Source organism: Balaenoptera ricei, chromosome 1, assembly GCF_028023285.1.
Source record: "Balaenoptera ricei isolate mBalRic1 chromosome 1, mBalRic1.hap2, whole genome shotgun sequence".
Taxonomy (NCBI): domain Eukaryota; kingdom Metazoa; phylum Chordata; class Mammalia; order Artiodactyla; family Balaenopteridae; genus Balaenoptera; species Balaenoptera ricei.
Window position 1 is genome coordinate 58,540,182 of NC_082639.1, and position 20,285 is coordinate 58,560,466.

The 20,285-nt window shown below is 44.9% G+C and overlaps 1 protein-coding gene across 2 annotated transcripts in view; it reads right to left on the bottom strand.

Annotated features, from left to right (window-relative positions):
• Nucleotides 1–411: 411 nt before the first annotated feature.
• The window catches only part of GNG12 (G protein subunit gamma 12), a 122,715-nt gene continuing 102,841 nt past the window's right edge, over nt 412–20,285 (bottom strand). For both annotated transcript variants that reach the window (XM_059924343.1, XM_059924344.1), the window contains exons 3-4: nt 6,567–6,684; nt 412–4,421 (exon numbers count right to left, since the gene is read on the bottom strand). In XM_059924343.1, coding sequence (XP_059780326.1) covers nt 4,296–4,421; nt 6,567–6,659 — 219 coding nt within the window. In that variant the 5' untranslated portion in view covers nt 6,660–6,684 and the 3' untranslated portion in view covers nt 412–4,295. The remainder of the gene's footprint in view (nt 4,422–6,566; nt 6,685–20,285) is intronic.

Here is a 20,285-nt window from a genome sequence, read left to right on the forward strand (position 1 = left end):
CCCAAGACTTCATTCCAACGCATACGGGGTTTCTTCGTCTCTCAAGACCGAGTTCAAACACCACCTCCCTTGGAAGCCTTCTCTGACTTTGCTGATATGGAGGTAGCCCTCCTTCCTCTGGGCTCTCACAGCACTGTGTGTTCACCTGAGCTCAGGCACTTTGCACACGGTACTGTAATTATTAGTTTATATATTGGTTATTCCCACCCTTCCTTGCCCTAGACTGTGAGCTTCTTACGGACTGGTGTGAACCTTATTCATCTGAGTGTAATCAGAGCCTGAGTTCCATACCTGGCTCTCAGCAGGTGCTCAGAAAATGTTAACTGAATGAATGCAGGAAAAGGGGAAGAGAATTGGTCTTCTGTTAATTTATTGAGCAAAATACAGTAGGAAGATTCAATGAGGCACTGATCCAGTAAAGAGAGCAACGGTGCTTTAATGAAACTTCTTTCAAATCTGTGAACACGTTAGCTATGAAGTAAATGCTTTTATTCTTTCCGCAGAACAGATTTCCAAACAATGATCACAATGTTTAGGTTAATAAGATGCTGGACAGATGAGTAGTCAAAGGATGTTATAAAACAACAATCCCATCAACTATATATCAAATGCAAATTTACTGAGACATCAAGAGAATGTATGTTTATAGTTACATGGCTATAAACAAGACATTATTACAGTAATCAAGTCCATAAAACTAGGGAAAAAAAGCCATATAACAAAAAGGCCTTTCATAAGCTATTAAATGAGCACACACAATAGACAAACGAGTTCTATATTTGAAGCAGCATATAGCACCAACATGTTGGCAGGACCAGTAGAGGGGTAGTAGGCTGCTGGATGGAACAGGGGGATCTCAGCCATCATCTACTTCAAGGCCCATTTTACAGATGGTGAAATGGAGGCCCAGAGAGATGGAGTGCCTTGTTCAAAGTCACACAACACAGGGACACAGGATTGGCTAGACAACGAACGATCCAGGCCACCCAGCTCTAGGTAAGTGTTAATTTAACATACAGATAATTCTACTTGATTCAATGTATTTTGTTCCTATTAACAGATCTACCATAAAAAGTCAATACAAGTCCTAACACACTCTGGTATTACGTTTATTGAGAAAGGACTGACATGTACTATGATTTACTTCTTGGGACTACATAGCTGTTAAAATTCAGAGTTATCACTCAGATGACACTCTCTTAGGTGCAAACTGACTGAGAAGAAGGAATCTGAAGGGAAAGTTTGGCACATCCTGCACTACCTAAACTAACTTATGCCTCAAAATTACTAAATTGTTGGTATAATTTTTTTTTCTGATAGTTGAAAGATTAGTAAAGCACAAAAGTAGTCCCGATAGAGAGAAAGCAAATCAGGTCTTTCCTTTAAAGGGTAAGTATGGCACTTTTCATTTTAATAATAAGGTAAAGAAATGTAAAAACCTGATTCTTATTTAGAAAAAAACCTATAGCTTGTGAACCACCTGGTATAGAAAGTGTTTCTCTATTTAAAAAAAAGTGTTTCTGTAAAATACTTTGGGGTCATGAAATTCTGTCTAGCATATCTTGCCATGGTCCTGAGGCCTCAATTGGACAGATTTATGATGCACTAATGAAGATATAAGAATGGAAAAAGAGATCACTGTTAACAGAAGCAGCACTAAAGACAAAGTATAGTGAACATATTTAAATAGCTTCATAGATATGAAGGCAAGAAGTTGCATGCACATAAGTGATTAGGTGTGTCATTATAGTGGTAGTTGGAAAAAGTAACACACACTGGGCATTTGTCTGTCATCATCAAAAACCAGTTGCTGCCGAATAGTTAAACTGTGGCTTTACAAGTAGAATAAAGCCTGATAAATAAAAGTGACTTCTGCATATTACATATATGTATACATATATTATATTTTTCTCACACAGATGTCTAGTTATAAGTAAATCAACATTTAGCTACAATTTTTCTCCCCCTTGGGTCCAGCATCAAAGGATTTGATATCACTTTTCTTAAACATACCCTACACCTGGTTAGGAAGTTACATGATTTTCATACTTGTAGCCTTTATGATATCTGGCCAGCAAAAATAAAAATGAAATCTCCTGGGACCTCAAGTCCATTCCTTACCACTACAGGCATGTTAACAAATATATAGCAAACCATACTTGTTTTCTGTTAGGTAAAAGAACATGTTTTAGTACTAAAGAATAAACTATGCCTGCTACCAAAAATGTGTACATAGCAGTATAATAAAAGTAATTTCATGAAAATATTTTGTAACAAGCTACATTATAAATATTTAAAGAAACATGGTAAAAATCAGAGTGAAAATAAGATTAGTGTTCTGAAACTATCAGTAGAAAAATATACTTATTAAAAAAAAGAATGTCTCATTAAGTGAAGCTGTAAATGTAAAGTTGTCATATTAATGTACATTTCAAATATCACCTTTTGAAAGGAAAAACCGTTCTCTCTCCAACAGGTGCCTATAATTTACTTGGAAACTGGGCGTTTTGCAGAACTAAGGGTAGATGACAAGAGGGTAACAGTGGTGGCGTGATTTCCACATGGTCCTGGAAGAGTGAGGGCCGTTCACGATGCTGAACAGGCAGGTGACTTGGGGAAATACGGAATATATTTGAGCAGTTTGGAAACAGTACTGCATTTGTTCACCCACAATTAGCATAATACTCAAAGTTCAGACATTAGATTTTAAAAGGGGCTTGCACTGCAGGGCGAGACTGTACAGAACTAGGGAAAACCGTTGTAATTAATTCCTTCTTGGGGAGGAATCCTTTTTGAGAATATTTTAAATCGTTCATTAGTAGTTGTTTTTAATGAACTGAAGCTGAATTAAAATATCAAAGGTCTAGTGTATGGTTTGGGCCCACAAACAAGCATTTAAAAAGACCCTCTCTTCCTCTCTTTGATAAAGTTAACATACCCTCTGGCCACAGGAGATGCCTTCTTTTGGCATCCCCACTGGAAATTCTGAGGATGTGTGGCAGCGCCATCATGCCCAGAGGAAAATCAAGGAGCCCAACAACACCCAGCTGCTGGAACCGTGGGCCCAGGTAGCGAACCACTGAATCCCAGCCTCTCTCAGATGGTGTGAGGACAAGCTAGGGATGACGCTGACGCTGCAGATATTTGAAAAGAGCTTAAGTAAGTGTCTGATACCTTTACGTTCTTTTTGTATGTATGTTTCTTCCCCATCATGATCTGCCCACTTGGGGCTGGGAGGTGAACATGACCTCTGAGGACATGTTCTGGTGGCAGAGGAAAGATGGAGGGCAGGCAGAGAAAGTGAGCTAAATCACAAAGTTGGGCCAAGGAGAGCAGCTGTTTTTCACGCATTCCTGCTCCTCTCTTGGCCGGGCTCACGGATGCTCTGTCTCGCTCCCAGCGTTCGAGTGGAAATTTCAGAGGTGTCTGTCTACCCCTGCTCCAGAGAACGTGAGCCCCGGGGCACAGCTGCCCAGGGTACTCCCCAAGGGCCTCCTCCCCTTTTCTAGATGCAGGATCACTGAAGCCCGAAAGCCCTTGGTGAATTAATACTCATATCATAAAAGGGCTTTTCGTTCAGTTTTTAAATTTTAATTGGCACAGTTTACTGTAGCCTAAGAGGTCAGCAAGATTTCAAGAGGAGAGAGATGACTTCATTACTCAATTACAATGAATGCAGTCTTTAGGGTGTTCTTTACTTTTTGTACAATGACTATAAGAAAAGAATTTAATTCTACCCCCACACAGCTCAAGATAAAGGTATAACTTCTTCTGGAGTTGAACTGATGGTCTGGAGAGAGAGACATTTTAATAGGGAAATAAGCTTTGAGATGTGTATATACAAACACATATATATATACACAAAACACTCCTCACCCACATATACTGTACAGATTGGCATAACCCTATTAAGAACATACTATGATAGAAAGGCTTTAGGACAAGTTATTCTTGGCATTTTAATCGAGAAGAGTCCTTAGGTAATTTAGGTCTTAACTGGATCATTCACATATTTGTTTTTTTAAAAGGCCAGACCAACTTTCCTTCAGCAGTAACCCAATATGACACCAGAGTTAACAAATGGAAAACAAGATTGTTATTCTGTATTAATTCACTAAAGGGCATTTTAGAGAAAGGACAACTTGGAAAACAAAGACTTCCGAGTCCATGATGCCAAGTTAAGAGCATTTTAGTTATTAGCAGTGGTTACCGAATAAGCCGAAGGTAAATTTTTTCAAGGAGCTGCTCATCGTTTGCTTTGTTGAGAAGAGGGGAGGAACCACTTCACTACTCCTCTATAAGATGATGCAGGTCTTTTTATCCTTGAAAGGGTTTTCTGAAGTTGGTATCCCCATCAGCAGAGGGTCATTCCTCGCATGTTCCTCGCAGTAGGACATGAGGTCCGCTGATGCTTTTGAAACCTGGTGTGTAGACAGACCAAAGCAAACAAAGGAAATATTTACAGGATACAACGAGAGATGATCACACTAAGTGAAGTAAGTCAGACAGACACATACCATATGATATCACTTATATGTGGAATCTAAAATATGGCACAAATGAACCTATCTACAAAACAAACAGACTCATAGACATAGGGAACAGACTTGTGGTTGTCAAGGGGGAGCGGGGAGGGAGAGGGATGGACTGAGAGTTTGGGGTTGGTAGATGTAAACTACTCTATATAGGCTGGATAAACGACAAGGTCCTACTGTATAGCACAGGGGACTGTATTCAGTATCCTGTGATAAACCATAATGGAAAAGAATATATAAAAAAAGAATGTCTATATGTGTATCACTGAGTCACTTCGCTGTAGAGCAGAGATTGGCACAAAATTGTAAATCAACTATGCTTCAATAAAAAAAATTTTTTTTAAAAATTTACAAACTTGAAAGGTATTTGAATGCTAACCCACTGGGTGGAAGACTGTTGGAGAATAGGATAACCAAAGAAGTATCACTCCCAGATTGTTACTTACTTAAAGAGGGAAAAGTACTTCTAAATGGAGAAATCTGGCAGATAAGGCCTTCCTTAACCAAGTGATCAAACTGACATCAGATGTCTCTTGGAGTGAGGGCAGACGACTCGCCACCAGCCAGCTAGTATTTCTGCCCAAACTTCTTTTAGCCTGAATTTGATCGTCAGCAAACAATCCCATCTAAAGTGAGGGCCATTCTGAGAAGTGAGTGGCCTGGAATCTTCGAAACTGGACTACGTGTGAGATACTATTAGCAGCTGATCCTGAATTAATCATTGTACTGTGTTTACGTAGAAGAATGCCCTTATACTTACTTAGGTGACAGATGGTGAAGTATTAGGGGTGAAGCGTCACAATGTTTGCAAATAACTTTCAACAAATTTAAAGAAAAAATTTTGTCAGTTTTGTGAGTATGTGTGTGTAGAGACAGAGAAAACAAGTGCGGTAAAATGCTAATTAATTGGTGAATCTTGGTAAACAGTATATGGGTGTTTGTTGTTACGACTCTTCCACAGGTTTGAAATTTCTCAAAATAAAAAGTTGGTGGGGGAGGGGGAAAAAGAAAAGTGTCTGTGATTCAAAGGAAGGTTGTATCTTAGTTTCTATCCAATAACAAATCGATTAGAATGCAGAACAGAGTTAAAGAACTGAATTATGGGCTCGGAGCCAAAACTCAGACTAGAGCCAAATTCTAGTAGAGCTTGAAGATTTACTGTTAAAGATTGGGCTTGGGGGAATAAAAAGAGGGACAAAGCCAGCATGGGAAGATGCAGTACCTTACTGTGGCATGAGTTAAAAATGGAAATACCACACCCTGTTCAGAAGTCTGGGTGGGAGACCCATTAGGATAATCAGATCAGTGTCCTCAGGCCAGGGGCACAGGCAGCCTCCTGTTTTGAAGACAGGTGACTATCTCTAGGCCCAGAGGAATTTATCAGGTGACTGCTTCAGTATCTAGGAAACGGCCATTACTCACAACATTCCAAGGCACTCACCGCCTAGGCCTCTCTGGGGGTCTGGGGGAAAAAAGACTTCAAAGTCAGGTGACCCAACAACTGCCTTCTGGTTTCCTCCAGATCACAACTAAGGCTAGCGATACTTACCCTGGGTTGCAGACTGTGGTCGTCAAAGTCCGCGCACACTGAAAAACCCACCTTCTCCTAAAAAGGACACCTGGTTGTTGACTTGTTATACGAGGCCACCTTGGCTGCACCGATAACGCTAGAACACTTCATACATTCCAGAGGGAGGACGAGGGTGTTTATAAAGTCCACCTGGAACCCCTGTCCCGAGGGAGAACCCAGTGACAGAGGGCTCGACCATGTGCGCTCAGGGAAGGCAGGTCCCCAGGAAATCCTGTCACGGGCTTTAGGTTTTCCGTCCACACAGCCTCACTCAGACACTCTGGCTCGCCAGCGCTATGTTGAAATGAGAGTGAAGATTCGGAGACTCTCAGCTGGCTCGGGGAAAATCCTGGCACCTGGTCCAATTACATGGCATCCCACCTTCTCAGAAATGTGGCCCAGCCTTGGGAGGGCAGAGGGAGCCGGTCAGAACACACGTCTGACCCACTCAAGGCTCTTACCTTTATTCTTTCGATGGAGGCTTCCATTCTCAACTGCTGCACAGTCCTTCTCGCCTGGGCGATGTTGTTGGTGCTGGCCGTCTTGCTCGACATCTTCAGTTACGGTTTCACCTGAAATCTGAAGAGAACTTTTTTTTTCAAAGGTGAAGAACAGTCATCTTTAAGTTGCTTAGACATTCATAATGCTTTGAGGGGGAAAAGGATGCACTCCCGGTCACCACAGCCTCTTGGAGGCTGCTACCACAAAGCCCCTCAGCAATGGGAGGGGCGACCTCAGTTTCTAAGCTTGTAATCCTTTTGAGCACCTTCGTGAATCTTTCGTCTGCAGAAACCCAGTACCAGTAGTTTAATCCATGCGCCCCTTATACAGCATAAAGTAGCGTTTTCTAAGGGGAAACAAACACAAACATCTGTGGTAGTTACCAGGCCTCCAGCCAACGTGGGCCATGTTCCACGTGCAGGTTAACATTACTGCCCTGTACGTTAATAGGAGGTTTGATTTCATTTCGTTTTGGCTCTCTTACCCAACTATTACACTGATACAAATCCTGGCAACAGAAAAGGGCAGAAGAGAGTGCTTCTGGAGAAGTCTGCACAAAGGGTGCATTTTTAGGTGCTATCAAGATTTGCAGTCGTTTGGAGAATGTTAGGCCGATAAGGAAGCCTTTATTCAGGAAAAAGTGGGAACCTTTCAGCTGAAAGACTCTCAATGACAGATCCACAGCAAAAGTCACATGGGATACAGCCTCAAGCCTGAAATATTTAATGGAACTACATCAGCACCTCCCCCCTTGCCCCACCCCTTTGACCTCTCTGGCTTCATCCTGGGGGCCAGGGCACTGGCTAATCCCACACCCCCATCACATGTTTGTGGGCCTGCCCCCTGCCTCTCTCTCCCGGTGAAAAGCAAAGGAAACATCCCGGACCTTGAGCTTCGACCGGTCTAGTTGCCCAATGGCACAGTCCAAGGGGAAGGCAGGCTGGGGAAAAGCATTGCCTGGTGCCCCTGCCATATATGGCTAAGTTCTCTCTTGGCGCGGTGGCATTGGAAGACATCGCAGAGCTGGCAGAGCCGGCAGTTTTATGAGTCAGAGCAGGTGGACAGTAGGTGTGCCTCGCCGGCGCTATGCAAGGGCTCAGCAAAGTCTGAGGGCACCGTGGCGCCAGCAGCAAACGCAGGCTGACTCAACCTTCTGGAGGGGCTGCAGGTGCACAAGGCATATCTGCCATAAAGGCTTACACTAGACAAGGCTGCCGAAAACAGCAACCCACAGCTCCTGCGGGGTCCACCGGAGTTCTACCGCACTCAGAATGCTTCCGATGGCTGAGTTCAAGGACTTGGGTAGGGCTTGTACCTTCTGAAGTCAGAGGCAGCTTTGGGTCAAATGCCCAAATAAAACTGTGCTTTTAACTGCGTGCAGAACTTTGAAATCCAGCCTAATTTAGCAAGCTTCATGTTCCTGGTTTGGACCCTACCTCTTCCAGTTACTTAACCTCTATGAGCCCATGTTTTCTCATTTGTAATATAGGGATACTATTGTTTTTGAGGATTCAATTCACTGGTGCACATGCAGCGTTTAGCATAGGACCAAGGCACGCCATACACAGCAGCTGCTATTGTATTTATCCTTGGGGGTCACACCCAGAACAATGAATGGGAATCCCCTGTGCACCTGTCTGCCTCCCCCCGGACAATGGGCCTCCAAGCGTTTTGACCGACTGGTCTGGGGGTGCTATGGGCATGGGCCCCAGGCGATTCTGCTACACTCTGGTGTCAGGGCAGAATAGAATGGCTGGAAACAGCCCACTAAGGATTCCCCTAGCATAAGGGAGCCCAAGCCGTGCAGGAACCTGGGAGGAGCCTTCGTGAGGCAGGGCACGGTGGCCTTGCCTTGGGCGACCTGGTTACAACACACTTCCCGACAAGCTGCCTCTTCCTCAGATTCCTGGGGCACTCATCCTGCCCCACCCAAAGGAGAGGCTGAGGGTCTCCTCCCGGTGACTTTGCACACACCCAGCGGTCTGGCCCAGCCCTTCTGTGCTCCCAGCAAGCACCTGTTAACAGAGCCTTTGAAATGGGTCTAAGGCAGCAGGCAGCCTTTCTGCGAACAGTTTGAAGTGCCCTGATTCACAGCGCGCTGGTCCTCGTTTTGTTCCCTGTAGCACGTTAAACTGGGCTCCCCTGCCAGCTGGCACCGGTTCTGAGGATTGGCCCCCAGCCTTCAGAGTGCGAACGTGACACCCTTTCTGAGTTGCCTGTGGTTTCCAGGCTGCACCCTTAGGACTTTCTAAATGTTCCCTTTGCAGGAAAATAACGCCAAGCAGTCTCTTCTTCTCAACCTCTAGGGCATAAAGTTTCCAAGGCCTGGGCAAGTTTTCCTGTAACTGCAGAACATTTCACACACGTATCAGGACTGGGTCAGCCATGGCTCCTCCCACCCACACGGCTGTAAGCAAATAGTCCACAATTAGGCTTTAGTTATAAAATGCTTGGGTAGGTCCTCCTAAAATTGGTGAGAAACTCTGCATCTGGTACACGGACGACTTACTTCCTGACTGTATTATAGTCACGATTATAAACAGCCAGTGGTTCACAGTTCATGCTTGCCAGCTTGGGGCTCTTACAGCTCTCCCCACTTCTGACATCTGTGTTCTGACCTGCTCCTTCACAGACAGCCCTCTCCCTATCCCTCAGATAGCTTCCTGCTCCCTTCTGCTGGGGATCCCTCTAGAAAAAGTTGTACACTGGGCCACTGGTAAAGAACATAATTTCTTTACCATAAGTCAAATCAAAATTATGTCATTTTAACCTAAGGAGCCTCCGCAAGGAACTCGGTGGGCTGAGCTGCCTCTCGTGTATGAAAGCAGGGTCACGGCTGCTTGATGTCTGAGCGGTGGGTGGTGTTTACAGGAGCAGGAGGTCTCGCTGAGGACGTCCTCCTCACTTGCAGCTGCTCTGCATTGCCTCAACGGCTGGGCTGGGGCAGAACCAGACCGAGAGGCTGGGACACAAACATCTCTGAGCATCTCTGCACCCTCAGAGGGTGTCTTTGGTCTTCCCTCAATGCACGGGTGTCTGGCTGTTTGTCTGTGCTACTACTTGGATAAAAAACTTGCTTTATTCTTACTCCAAAAATAGCTTCCAAGACAAACAGCACCCGATGTATAGAACCTTAGAGCACACACATACTGTCATCTGCATTCATCTGTGAAGCCTCACTCTCAGCCTGAAAGGTATATTACTTTTTCATCCTCGTTTTATAGATGAGGCAACCAAAATTAGAAAAACTTGCTCCAAGTTAATCCAGCTCACAGCCTTGAACTAGCTTTTAAGCCTCTCCACCCCAGAAGCCACACTTCCTATTGTATCAAGGAAAGGATGCAATTCCAATTAATTTGATTCGCAAATACTCTGGACATCACTGAACAGTCTACAATGTGGTTCTCATCAAGGGCGACCTTGACACTCCATGACCTAGAGTTGTGGCCTTGCTGATGGCTTTACGTTTGTGCAACACCCCTTCTGGTGCAGAAGGCATCTGCTTGTCTGTCTAGTGCCCTGGAAGACAGGTCTCCCCTCTCATATCCATAAGCTAAGTGAGAATGTTCTCACTGTGGCTATTAGGCAAGGACTGAGGTCAACTTCTGGCATCACTGGATAACCCACCCAGAAGGGCCCAGGCCTGTGCCGGCCTGTGCAGACACCCAGGTTTGATAAAACTCTGGCTATTGCTTCTGCAGCCTTGTTTCCACTTTTACATGTGGCCGAGAGATTTGAATAAACATAAGTAGTATTTAGCTATTCAAATACTTTGCATTGGTTTTAATGCTATTATTCATCTGAATTCTCAGCTTCCTAGAAATTCCTAGGAACAAGGTGTCACATTAGGGAAATGTGGGCATTCTAATCTTTGTCTAGAGGGGCCTGAAGCAGGGAGAGGAGGGTGGGGATGGAAAGTGTGTCACAGAGTACACTCTGGGAGGAAGGCACCAGGAAGCCCCAGGATCTGAATCACAAGTCATCATGGCCTGGCCATTAACTGAATCACTGGAGTGAAGCCAACTTTCTGAGCAAACACACCCCTTGTGGCTGTAATAAAAGAGCAGGATGCAAAAAAAAAAAAAAAAAAAAAAGACAGCAGGCTACCACTTACCCTCTGATCCTGCCTTCAACTATCAATATCTTACCCCAGCTCTCTGCTCCTCATCTGCTAAAGGGGACGGCAATCTATCTCACAGGCTTGTTGGGAGGACAAACAGGAGCACCTAGCACTAATGCACCTGGAACACACAGCCGTTTAAGTGCTGGGCCCCTAGGCTTGTTAATAAGATGAAAACCACGTGTTCAGTGGGAAACAAGGGAAAAATTCAGACAGTAAAAGAAGAGTTTCAAGGTAATGTGATCAGGTAGCAACATCTACTGATAGGGTCTTGGAAGGAGTTCAGGGAGTGGACAGTCAGGCCCCCCAGGAACTGGTTTTCTATTTTCATGAACACTTATTATTTTCTATCAGAGCCTGCAGGCTGAATCCAGACTGCAGATGTGTTTGGTTGGGTCCCACAGAGGGTTAACTAAATTGTGTGTGTGTGTGTGTGTGTGTGTGTGAGAGAGAGAGAGTGAGAGAGAGTGAGAGTGAGAGAGAGAGAGAGAGAGAGAGAGAGAGAGAGAGAGAGAGAGAGTGAGAGAGTGAGAGAGAGAGAATGCGTGTTTTTTTTTTTTTGAGAGCTCTCATATGTATCACTAATATTTTATTCTAAAACAAGATACCAATCAAATTGTGTGTGTGTTTTAACTTTAATTGTCAACACTTGAAGAGATTTCTCCTTAAAAAGAAAAATCAGAAAATCTTACACAGGTGGGCTGGATCTGAGTAGAGGCATGCCTGCCAGCCCCTCTATTTGAACTTGTGGCACAGCCTTTACACTGTGCCTCGGATATTTAGTTCCTGGGACATGCTCAAGGATTAGGCCAGGGGACTTGGACTCATCCCTGTCCCCGCCCCTTCCTACCTTTGGCGCCCTGCGCGGGACCTGTAGCCTATCTCAGCCTCCGCTTTCTCATGGGAAAAATGGGGATAATAATACTTTTCTATCTCCAAGGACTGTTAAGGCATCAGATAAAATAAGCATGTGAGTGTAGTAAACATAGAGGACACTCCTGCTGAGCATTTAGTAGCTGCATCCCCTGATCACAGCCCATGGGAAGTCCTCCGAGCACCCGCAGGCCCTGACGTTCTCCCCTCCTCCTGCTGTACCTCGCTAGTGCAGGGTGGGAAAGTAAACTAGCTCTCCCAGTGTAACCAGCTGAATTGTATCCCCCCAGAATTCACAAGGTGTAGTCCTAACCCCTACCCCAAACAAAGCTCGCAGGCAGTGAGGCCAAGGGTAGTTGAACCTGTGACCGGCTGCCTGCCTGTCCTGCCCTGCTCCCGTCCAGTTCCGAGAACACAGAGCGAAAGGAACAAGTTGCTGGCCTGGGGGGATGGAAAATAAGACGGACAGATGAGGGAGGGCTGCACAGAACGGTGGAAGACATGCTTTGGGATAGGGAAGAGACAATGAAGTGACAGTGATATTCCTTTCTAAGACAAGTATGTGTAGGCTCAGAATCAGCAGAGTGAAAAAGAAAGAGAACAGCTCTCTCTCAAAACCTCAACAGAGCTCTGCCTCTAAAAGCAGATGCTTTTAAACTTGCTAACCCTTCGAAGTCTTTGTCTGCTATCTTTGATTAGTAGATTTTACCTGCCATCCAGGGCACATGTCCTTGAATAATGATGATGGTGATGAAGATGTTATTGCTACTGTTATGATGATAAAATTCAAAAAACTACCACCACTTACTGAGTACTTAGTATGTGCCAGGTAAGTAAATTCCAAGAATTATTTCATTTAATCTTCTTAGAGGTGAATTCTTTTATCATTTCTGCTTTATAGATGAAGCACAGAGAGGTTAAAAAATCTTGCCGAAGATCACACTGATTTACGTAGCAGAGCTGGGACTCAGGGCCACCTGACTCTCAAGGTCATCCTCTCTGTCGCCACTCTATACTGCAGGCCTCTGAACATCAAAGACACAAGGAAGGAATCGGGAGAAAGCAAGGCCAAGCGTCAGCCAGAAGCACTGGACAAAGAAGACAAGGCCTCCCTTTAGGGCCTCCTGCTCCTTCAGATAGGTGGTTTCCATAGCAATGACGGTAGAAGCGGGGAGTTCAATGGCCTTGAGAGAAGATCTAAGCGAAGGAGAACTGGTTGCTCTTATTTAAAAGGACTGCCCCAGATTCCAGGTAGGGCTACTGCTAAAGACGCAGGATGGTCCCATCATCCTCCTGTGCCCTAGCAAAGCTGGCAGGGAGCCATGAGAATGAGCCAGTCCTGGGTAATAAATCCAGAGGAGAGAGCTGCATAGCCTGAGCAGCTGCTTCCTAACTTCACTGTGTACCTAGAGCACCTGGGGCATTTGTTAAAGAAAATCTGATTCAGTATATCTGATGCAGAGCCCAAGAAGCTGTATTTACAAGCTTTCTAAAGGATTCTGGTATAGGTCCTCCTGAGAAACACCAGTGATGATTATTAGAATCTCTGCCTCTTGGTTCGACCCATGTTTATTTCTGCCTGGGTCTTAGAACAGGTCAGTTTAAAAGAATGCCACTTCCTACCTATGTTTAACTTTTCAAAGCTCTGAACAAGTCCTGGAAAATTCTAACTTCTTCTAATGACCTTAACCTACAGGATTAACCCTCCTTCAGTCTGAAACAGTTCTTAGCATTTAACACCCTTTGTAACTCAAGTCTAAATTTGTTTTCCTAACAGCTACTTCCTTTTGGAAAGTGTCTCCTCCCTGGCTTCCGTGACGCCAGACCGTCATGTTCTTGCCTGTCTAATGCTATTCCTTTCTACAGCTCTTGTTCCTTCTTCTGAGTTTGGTTTTCTCAGGGGCCCAGTCCTGGAGGGCTGGTGTAGCAGAGTGAACAAGAGCCTTTAGAGTCAGATAAATTCGAATCCTGGCTCATCACGGACTACCCCACGTTGTTTCACTTCTCTGACCTTCAGTTCCCTCATCTGTAAAATGGGAAGGGATAATAATAGTACCTACCTAACAGGGTTGTACCAGGAGGATATGAGAGAACATATGTAAATTACTCAGCACCTGCCTGACCTGCAGTGGTCCTCAGTGATGGTAGATGCCTTACCCATAAGGATTGTAGCTAAGACCAACACACTTCGCGTGCATACAGCCCTGACCCTTTACCTTAATTCCAATGTCTAAATAAAAAAGCCTATTTCAATTTACACTCGAATGCTGCACAGCTGCTTCAAACACAACACACCTAAAACCCAATGCAACATAGCCGCCTGCCCCCAATCTTTCTCATGTCGCTTTCTCAATGAGTGACACCACCGTTGTCCTGGTCACGAGGCATCCTTTTTCATTAGCCCTCCTTCCAATTCCTAAAACCAAGCTTTGTCCAATAGAAATGTGAGCCACATATGTGAGGTTAAATTTTCTAGTAGCCACATGAAAAAAATTAAAAAGTGAAATTAATATATTTTATTTAGCCCAATATGACCAAAATTAAAATGTAAATCAATGTTAAAAAATCGAGATATTTTATTCTTTTGGGTACTAAATCTTTGAAGCTCAGCGTGCGTTTTGCACTTACAGCACATCTTGATTTGGATGAGCCACATTTCAAGTGCTCAGCAGTCACAGTGGCCTTACTGAACAGCGTAACCCTAGACTCTGGCACTTTCTAAATTCTTTTGATTCCTACTTTGACAAACCCCGCATTTAAATTTTTCCCCATTTTCTGGTCTTGGCTCCCAGCACCTCAAGTTAGGGCTATTGCAACAGCCTCATAACCACTTATGTCCCTTATTTTCCTCCAGTCTAATCTATCCTGACCAGCATATGCTCAGATAAAGTACCATTTTCAGTTTATTTCTCTCTGGCTCAAAAAAGTTCCAGGGATTCGCCAGTAACTCCAGAAAAAGTCCAAAGGGCTCAGCTTTGCAGTCAAGATCCTCCCTAGTATTTTGGCCCCATAATAAAAATGCTCATCATAAAAGCAGCTTATTGCTACATAGAGTTTACACCAGACACCAGCCTATATGCCAATCACTGTCAATACATTATCCTGCTGAATCCTCACAATCACCCTGTGAGAAATTCTATGTATTTTCATCCCCATTTTATAAATGAAGAAACTGAGGCACAGAGAGGTTAAATATGTACCTAGCGTCAAACAGCTAGCAAGCTGCTTGGCTGGGATTTGAGCCCAGGCAGTCTTACTCCAGGGGCCCAGCTGGAACCTTGCCTGCTGTATACTGCTGTAGCCTCAGGGGGCTGTCACCCCATCCTCTGGCTTTGTGGGCTGCGTTTTCAAGTCCCATCTGCAAATCTCCACCCAAGTTCTCTGCCTGCTTCTCTTGGCCAATTTAAATTCTCTCTTCTTTTAGGCTAGTTCGCATTTTTAACTCTTCCAGGAAGGGCTCCCTATCAATACTTTTGCTTATAGTGACTAATTCCCCTTACGAATTCTTGCTGTATGCTTGAAGCTCAGGGGTTTCAAGGACCCCTAAGGGATGGCCCATGCATGAGATGGAGAGGCAGGGGGAGATGTGAATGAAGCCCCTAAAATTGCATGCAAAATTCGGTTGTGCGCCTATGTTTATTTTTTCTGAAGTGAGGATTTATAGCTATCATTAAGCTCTCAAAAAGGGTCCGCAACACCATGTGTTTATTTCAATGCTTAATTGTATGTTATTTAATGCTTATTGTTATGTAACTGACTTTGTGTGTGAAAATCGTCTTCCCACTAAACTGTGGGAAGTTTAGCTCAATAATAATAGTATAGCAAGTACATTTATTCATTACTTACTACGTGCCAGCTACTATGTCAAGTACTCTCTACAGATGATACTTCACTTAATACTGCCTGCAACTATAAGAGGTTGCATTCATTATACCTATTGAGACTGAAGCTCAGGAAGGTTAAATAACTTGCCAAGATCAGACAGCTGGAAAGTGGTAGAAACAGGATTTGAACCCAGAACTCTCCTACTTCAAAGCCACACCCTTAACCAGGCAGGTGCGTTATCCATGCCATCTTCTCTCTCATACTGACTAATGCAGAGAATGGGGCCTCAATAAATACCTGGGTTAGGTTAAGACACTCAATATAGCAACCAATACAACACATCAGCCAGTGTGAACCTATCACCCTGCGGTGTTCATGTGTACAGTGTCTGTCTTCTTAGAAACGGGATACACCTCGCTGCTCCTTCCCCCATGTACCCTGAAAAATACTGCCTGTTCCAAGCCAAAGGTTACCCTTCACAGCTCTGAGGAGCTGGGGCGGAGTCCCTGGGACTCCGATGCACCCGATCAGGGCCAGTTTCTGGGACTGTGAACATTCACCTCCAGCGTGGGCTGGCCACTTGTGTGGTGCCCAGGTTCTGCGGGCAGTGCTGCTCTGCACCCCCAGACTGTGCCCCAAACAGGTTCACAGCCAGTGGAGGTGGGCCGAGGGAGCAGCTCTCTGACGTGCACTGCAGAGGTGCAGGGTCCAGCGCCCCCCACCGTGTATGCCGAGCTAGGGTCCAGCCATGCAGAGGCACGTGTTTACCGTCAAGACTGAGCGTGACCTTCACAAACAAGTTTTACTCTCTACCTAGCATAGCGAGACTGGCTGAGAAATGATTTGCTCATATCTGCGTGGCTGGCTGAGGACAGCTGGATGTCCCATTTGTTTATTCATGAATGAATAAATAAATGAATGGATGAATTCCACAACTATTTAATACTGAAGACAAAGGCTGACACTAACAGAGTGCTTTTGCTGTGCCAGGCACTGTGTTCAGGGCTTTATGTAAAGTTATTTTACTTATTACTCTTTACAACATCTCTGAAAAAGAAATCACTATTATTTCATTAACTAGTTTTGAAAAGAATATATGTGCATAGTCAAAATTTTAAACAGTCCAAAAGGGTAGGCAACAAAAACTAGCTGTCCTTCTAGTCTAGACTTCCCAAGGTAATCACTGTTTCCAGTTTCTCCTGTTTCCTTCTGAAGACATCACACGCATACACAAACGTGATTACCCACATACCTGTTCCAAAAAATACAAATGGGAGCATGTCATGCATTGCTCTGTACCCTGTTTTTTTATTTTAACTAATATATTTGGGGGTTATGGTGAAGGTGGTGTTATTAACCCATTTTCCAGATAAAGAAACTGAAGCTCTCCAGGGCTGAAATCAACCCTGGTGTTCCTAGCCATCACTGCACACATTGCATCTGTCTGCAGGTTCTACAGGACAAGCTTGCTGGGGCTGGAGAGAGGAAGTGGGAATGATCAGAGAAGCAGAAGACTGAATTCCCGCCTTCAAACGGCTCACTGCTTTGGGGAGCAAACAATGCTATATGACGTGAGGAAGCCCCCTGGAACAGTGCTTCTCTATCCCTGAGTTTCTGAGTCAGTAGGTCCGGGCTGGGGGGAGAACTTGCATTTGTGCGAAGTTTCCGGTGAGGCTGACGTTGCTGATGTGGTGTGGAGCCCACTTGTGGAGGAGCAGTGATCTAGGGGCTCCCGTCTGGAGTCGTCCCCACCCGCCGGCTCCTTCCCTGCACAGATACTGAGCACCTTGGGGTGCAAGGAAACAGTCTCTGGGCTATGTTCTCATGTCGTTTGGAAATCATTCTCTCACTTCCTATAGCATCGTTTGGTTCCAAAAGGCACAGGGACTTTGCCTTGAGGAAGTGATTCCTGGCAAGGGACACAGGACCAATCTAAGGAAGGAGGCAGAACATTCCGAATGCCCATTCATCTCTTACCTGTGGTTATGTGGTTGATGGCCCTTTTGATACCCAAACCCAGAAAACAGGTGCCTTCTTTTCCATCTGTGTGACAGCTGGAGTCCTCCCCATCAGCCTTCGTGAGGGATCTGCCTTGCACCCCCTCTACCCCCCTAGCTGAGCAGGGCTGGACGCTGTCTGCAATGAGATCCCTTACCCGGGCTGTTGTCCCCAACATAGCCATTCTACCCTCATTCCTGGTGGGCTGACAAAGCAGCAGAACAGAGATATTTAGGATTCTGGTCATAAAGGCCTAGCATCTCACTGACTTTGAGCAGAGGACATGCTTTCTAATACTGCTAAGCAGAGAGGAGCTCACCTACATGCCCAGAGTGAATTAAGACAAACAACCGAACACCTAATGGGAGAGTTGAAAGTGAGGCAACAGGTAAACGCTGTTACATCCATTTTAGATTAAGAAGCAACTAGGTAGTCATTCTCCTGCTTTGAACAGTACAGCTGCTTGAAGGCATAGGAGTGGGGGGTTTGAGAGAGAGAAAGGCTGAGAAGGACTGAGACGTGTGTGTGCAGCTCACTGACATTTACAGTCACCAGCTGGGCTGGGCATGGCCGACAAACAATGAATGTGGGCTGTTACGCTGGTGATTAAAGGGCTTGTGATTCCAACAAGATGGACTAAGTCCTGAATATGAATAAGGAATATCAGTGGGCCAATAAGGCATGCCAAGTGCAAGCATTAGGAGCTCAGAGAAGACAGAGTCAGTGAGGGCTTGAGCAAGCAGACATGCACGAAGGACACAGTTCTTAAATGGATCAATCCCTTAAGGATACGAACTGGATGGGCGGTGGCAAAGGAGTGGGGAGAATTTAGAACGGTTATTGAGGGGAGCAGTAGAGAGTGGAGGAAAGCTGATTCTGTTACGTGAAAATGGGAGCCACTGAAGGTTTCTGACCAGAATGACAGGCATAGGGAATGCTATCAGAAAAACAATCCAACAACCTTTTGTAGGATGGAACGGAAGTGGGGGACAGAGAGAGACAAGTAGAGGATTTCCATGGAAGGTCTAGAGGGCAGGCAATACGGTATAGGTCATATTTACGATCAGATGGCACTGGGTTCAAATCTGGGCTGTGCCAATTCGTGTGTATGTGGAATGAGCCACTTAGCCTCACTGAACCCCGAGGCGCTCTATCTGTAAAATGGGGTAACAAGAGTGCCTACCTCACAGGACTGTAATGATTAAATGGGATCATATAGAAAAGAGCCTGGCACACGGAAACCACCCAGTGTCATCTATCAGCATCAGTACTGCCGTTAGGAGTTAGAGCATAAGGTTTCACACATATGGAGGCAATTGGAATGTAAAGAAAAAGCTGGATGCAAGAGACAGGTAATGTAAGAATGAACAAGACTTCTTTCTTTGGGCTGGATGGGGATCAACAGCCCGGAAATGGTGGCTGAGCGCTACACTTTGGAGGGAGAGCATGAAGGAAAGAGCAGGGCGCACCCCTGGGCCTTCCCCGTGTGTCGGGGGGCAATAACGGCAGCTTCAAAGGAGCAGAGAAGGGGCAGGGCGACACCATCACAAAAGCTAGGGGAAGAGAGGCAGGAAGGGCACGTTAATGCTGTGTAAATATGTTTAGTCAGTTAGTTATAAATATGTTTCATTAAACTATATCCAGAAAACACATTGGAATAGTCCACAATGTAGCTCTAGATAGGCGGTGAGAATTTTAGGGGATTTTTAGTGTTTTTATGCACTCCTGCAGTGTGCACGTTTTTATTTATTTTTTTGCTCTTAATAGCTAATACTTGTACAGCACTTACACTTGCCAAGCATTGTTCTAAGAGCGTTACAGATATTAACTTACTTCAGCCTCAAAACAACACTATGAGGTTGTTACTATTGTTTTTCCCAGTTTAGGATTAAAGGAACTGAGGGAGGCAGACGCTTAGAACACAGCCAAGGTCAGAGCAAAGGTAAGCGCAGGAGCCAGCACTGCGATCCCGGCAGCCTGGTTCCAGAGTCTGTGCTCTCAACCACATGTGATGCTTTTATGATTAAAACAAAAAAAATCCCAGTAATTGTTATTCACAAAACCAGGAGGAGGGGCAGTTATTAGTCACTTTACAGGGATAAAGGAAGGAGAGAGCAAGCATAGCTCATGGAACTTGGTGATGGGAGGGCCCCTGAGTGAGTGGTTTCCACAGTGTGAAGGGAAGGGAGGTCGAAGGATAAGGGACCAAGAGAGAAGCATTGATTCAGGAATGGTGAGCACAGGGGGATATTAGAGAAAAGTGGCTGAAAGCCTTCTGATAGGTGAGGAAAAAAGGGAGACCAACTACCGATGCACCAACAACATGGGCGAATCCCTTAGACATCATGCTGAGCGAAGGAAGCCAGTCACGGAAGAGTGCATACTAATTCCATTTTCTTACAGTTCAAGGCAAAACTAATCTATGGTGACAAACAAGAAGGGTAGGGAGAGGGGTGAGGAGGTAGATGAAGGAAGACTGGCTATGAAATTTGTTGCTAATTGTTGAAGCTCGGTGGCAGGTATGCAGAGTGCATCCTACTTTTGTGTATGTTTGAAAATTTCAAGGATAAAAAGTTAAGAGTAAAATTCTATGATCCTAAACACTTCCTAATCTATAACATGATAATGACCAACACCATAAGATGAGCTCTGTCATGAAAGAGTGGAAGATATGTTAATTATTATCTACTGTTTCCTCTTCCAGATCACCATCTAGCAAGTATGGCCAATGTCCACAATACAGAGGAAGTAATTTAATTGCCTTTTTAGGAGGCGCAGAGGGGATTAAAACAGCCATGATCTGGGCCCTGTGCCTACTGTACGTGGCACTCAGGCCCTGAGTCACAGGTGCCAAAGTTTAACT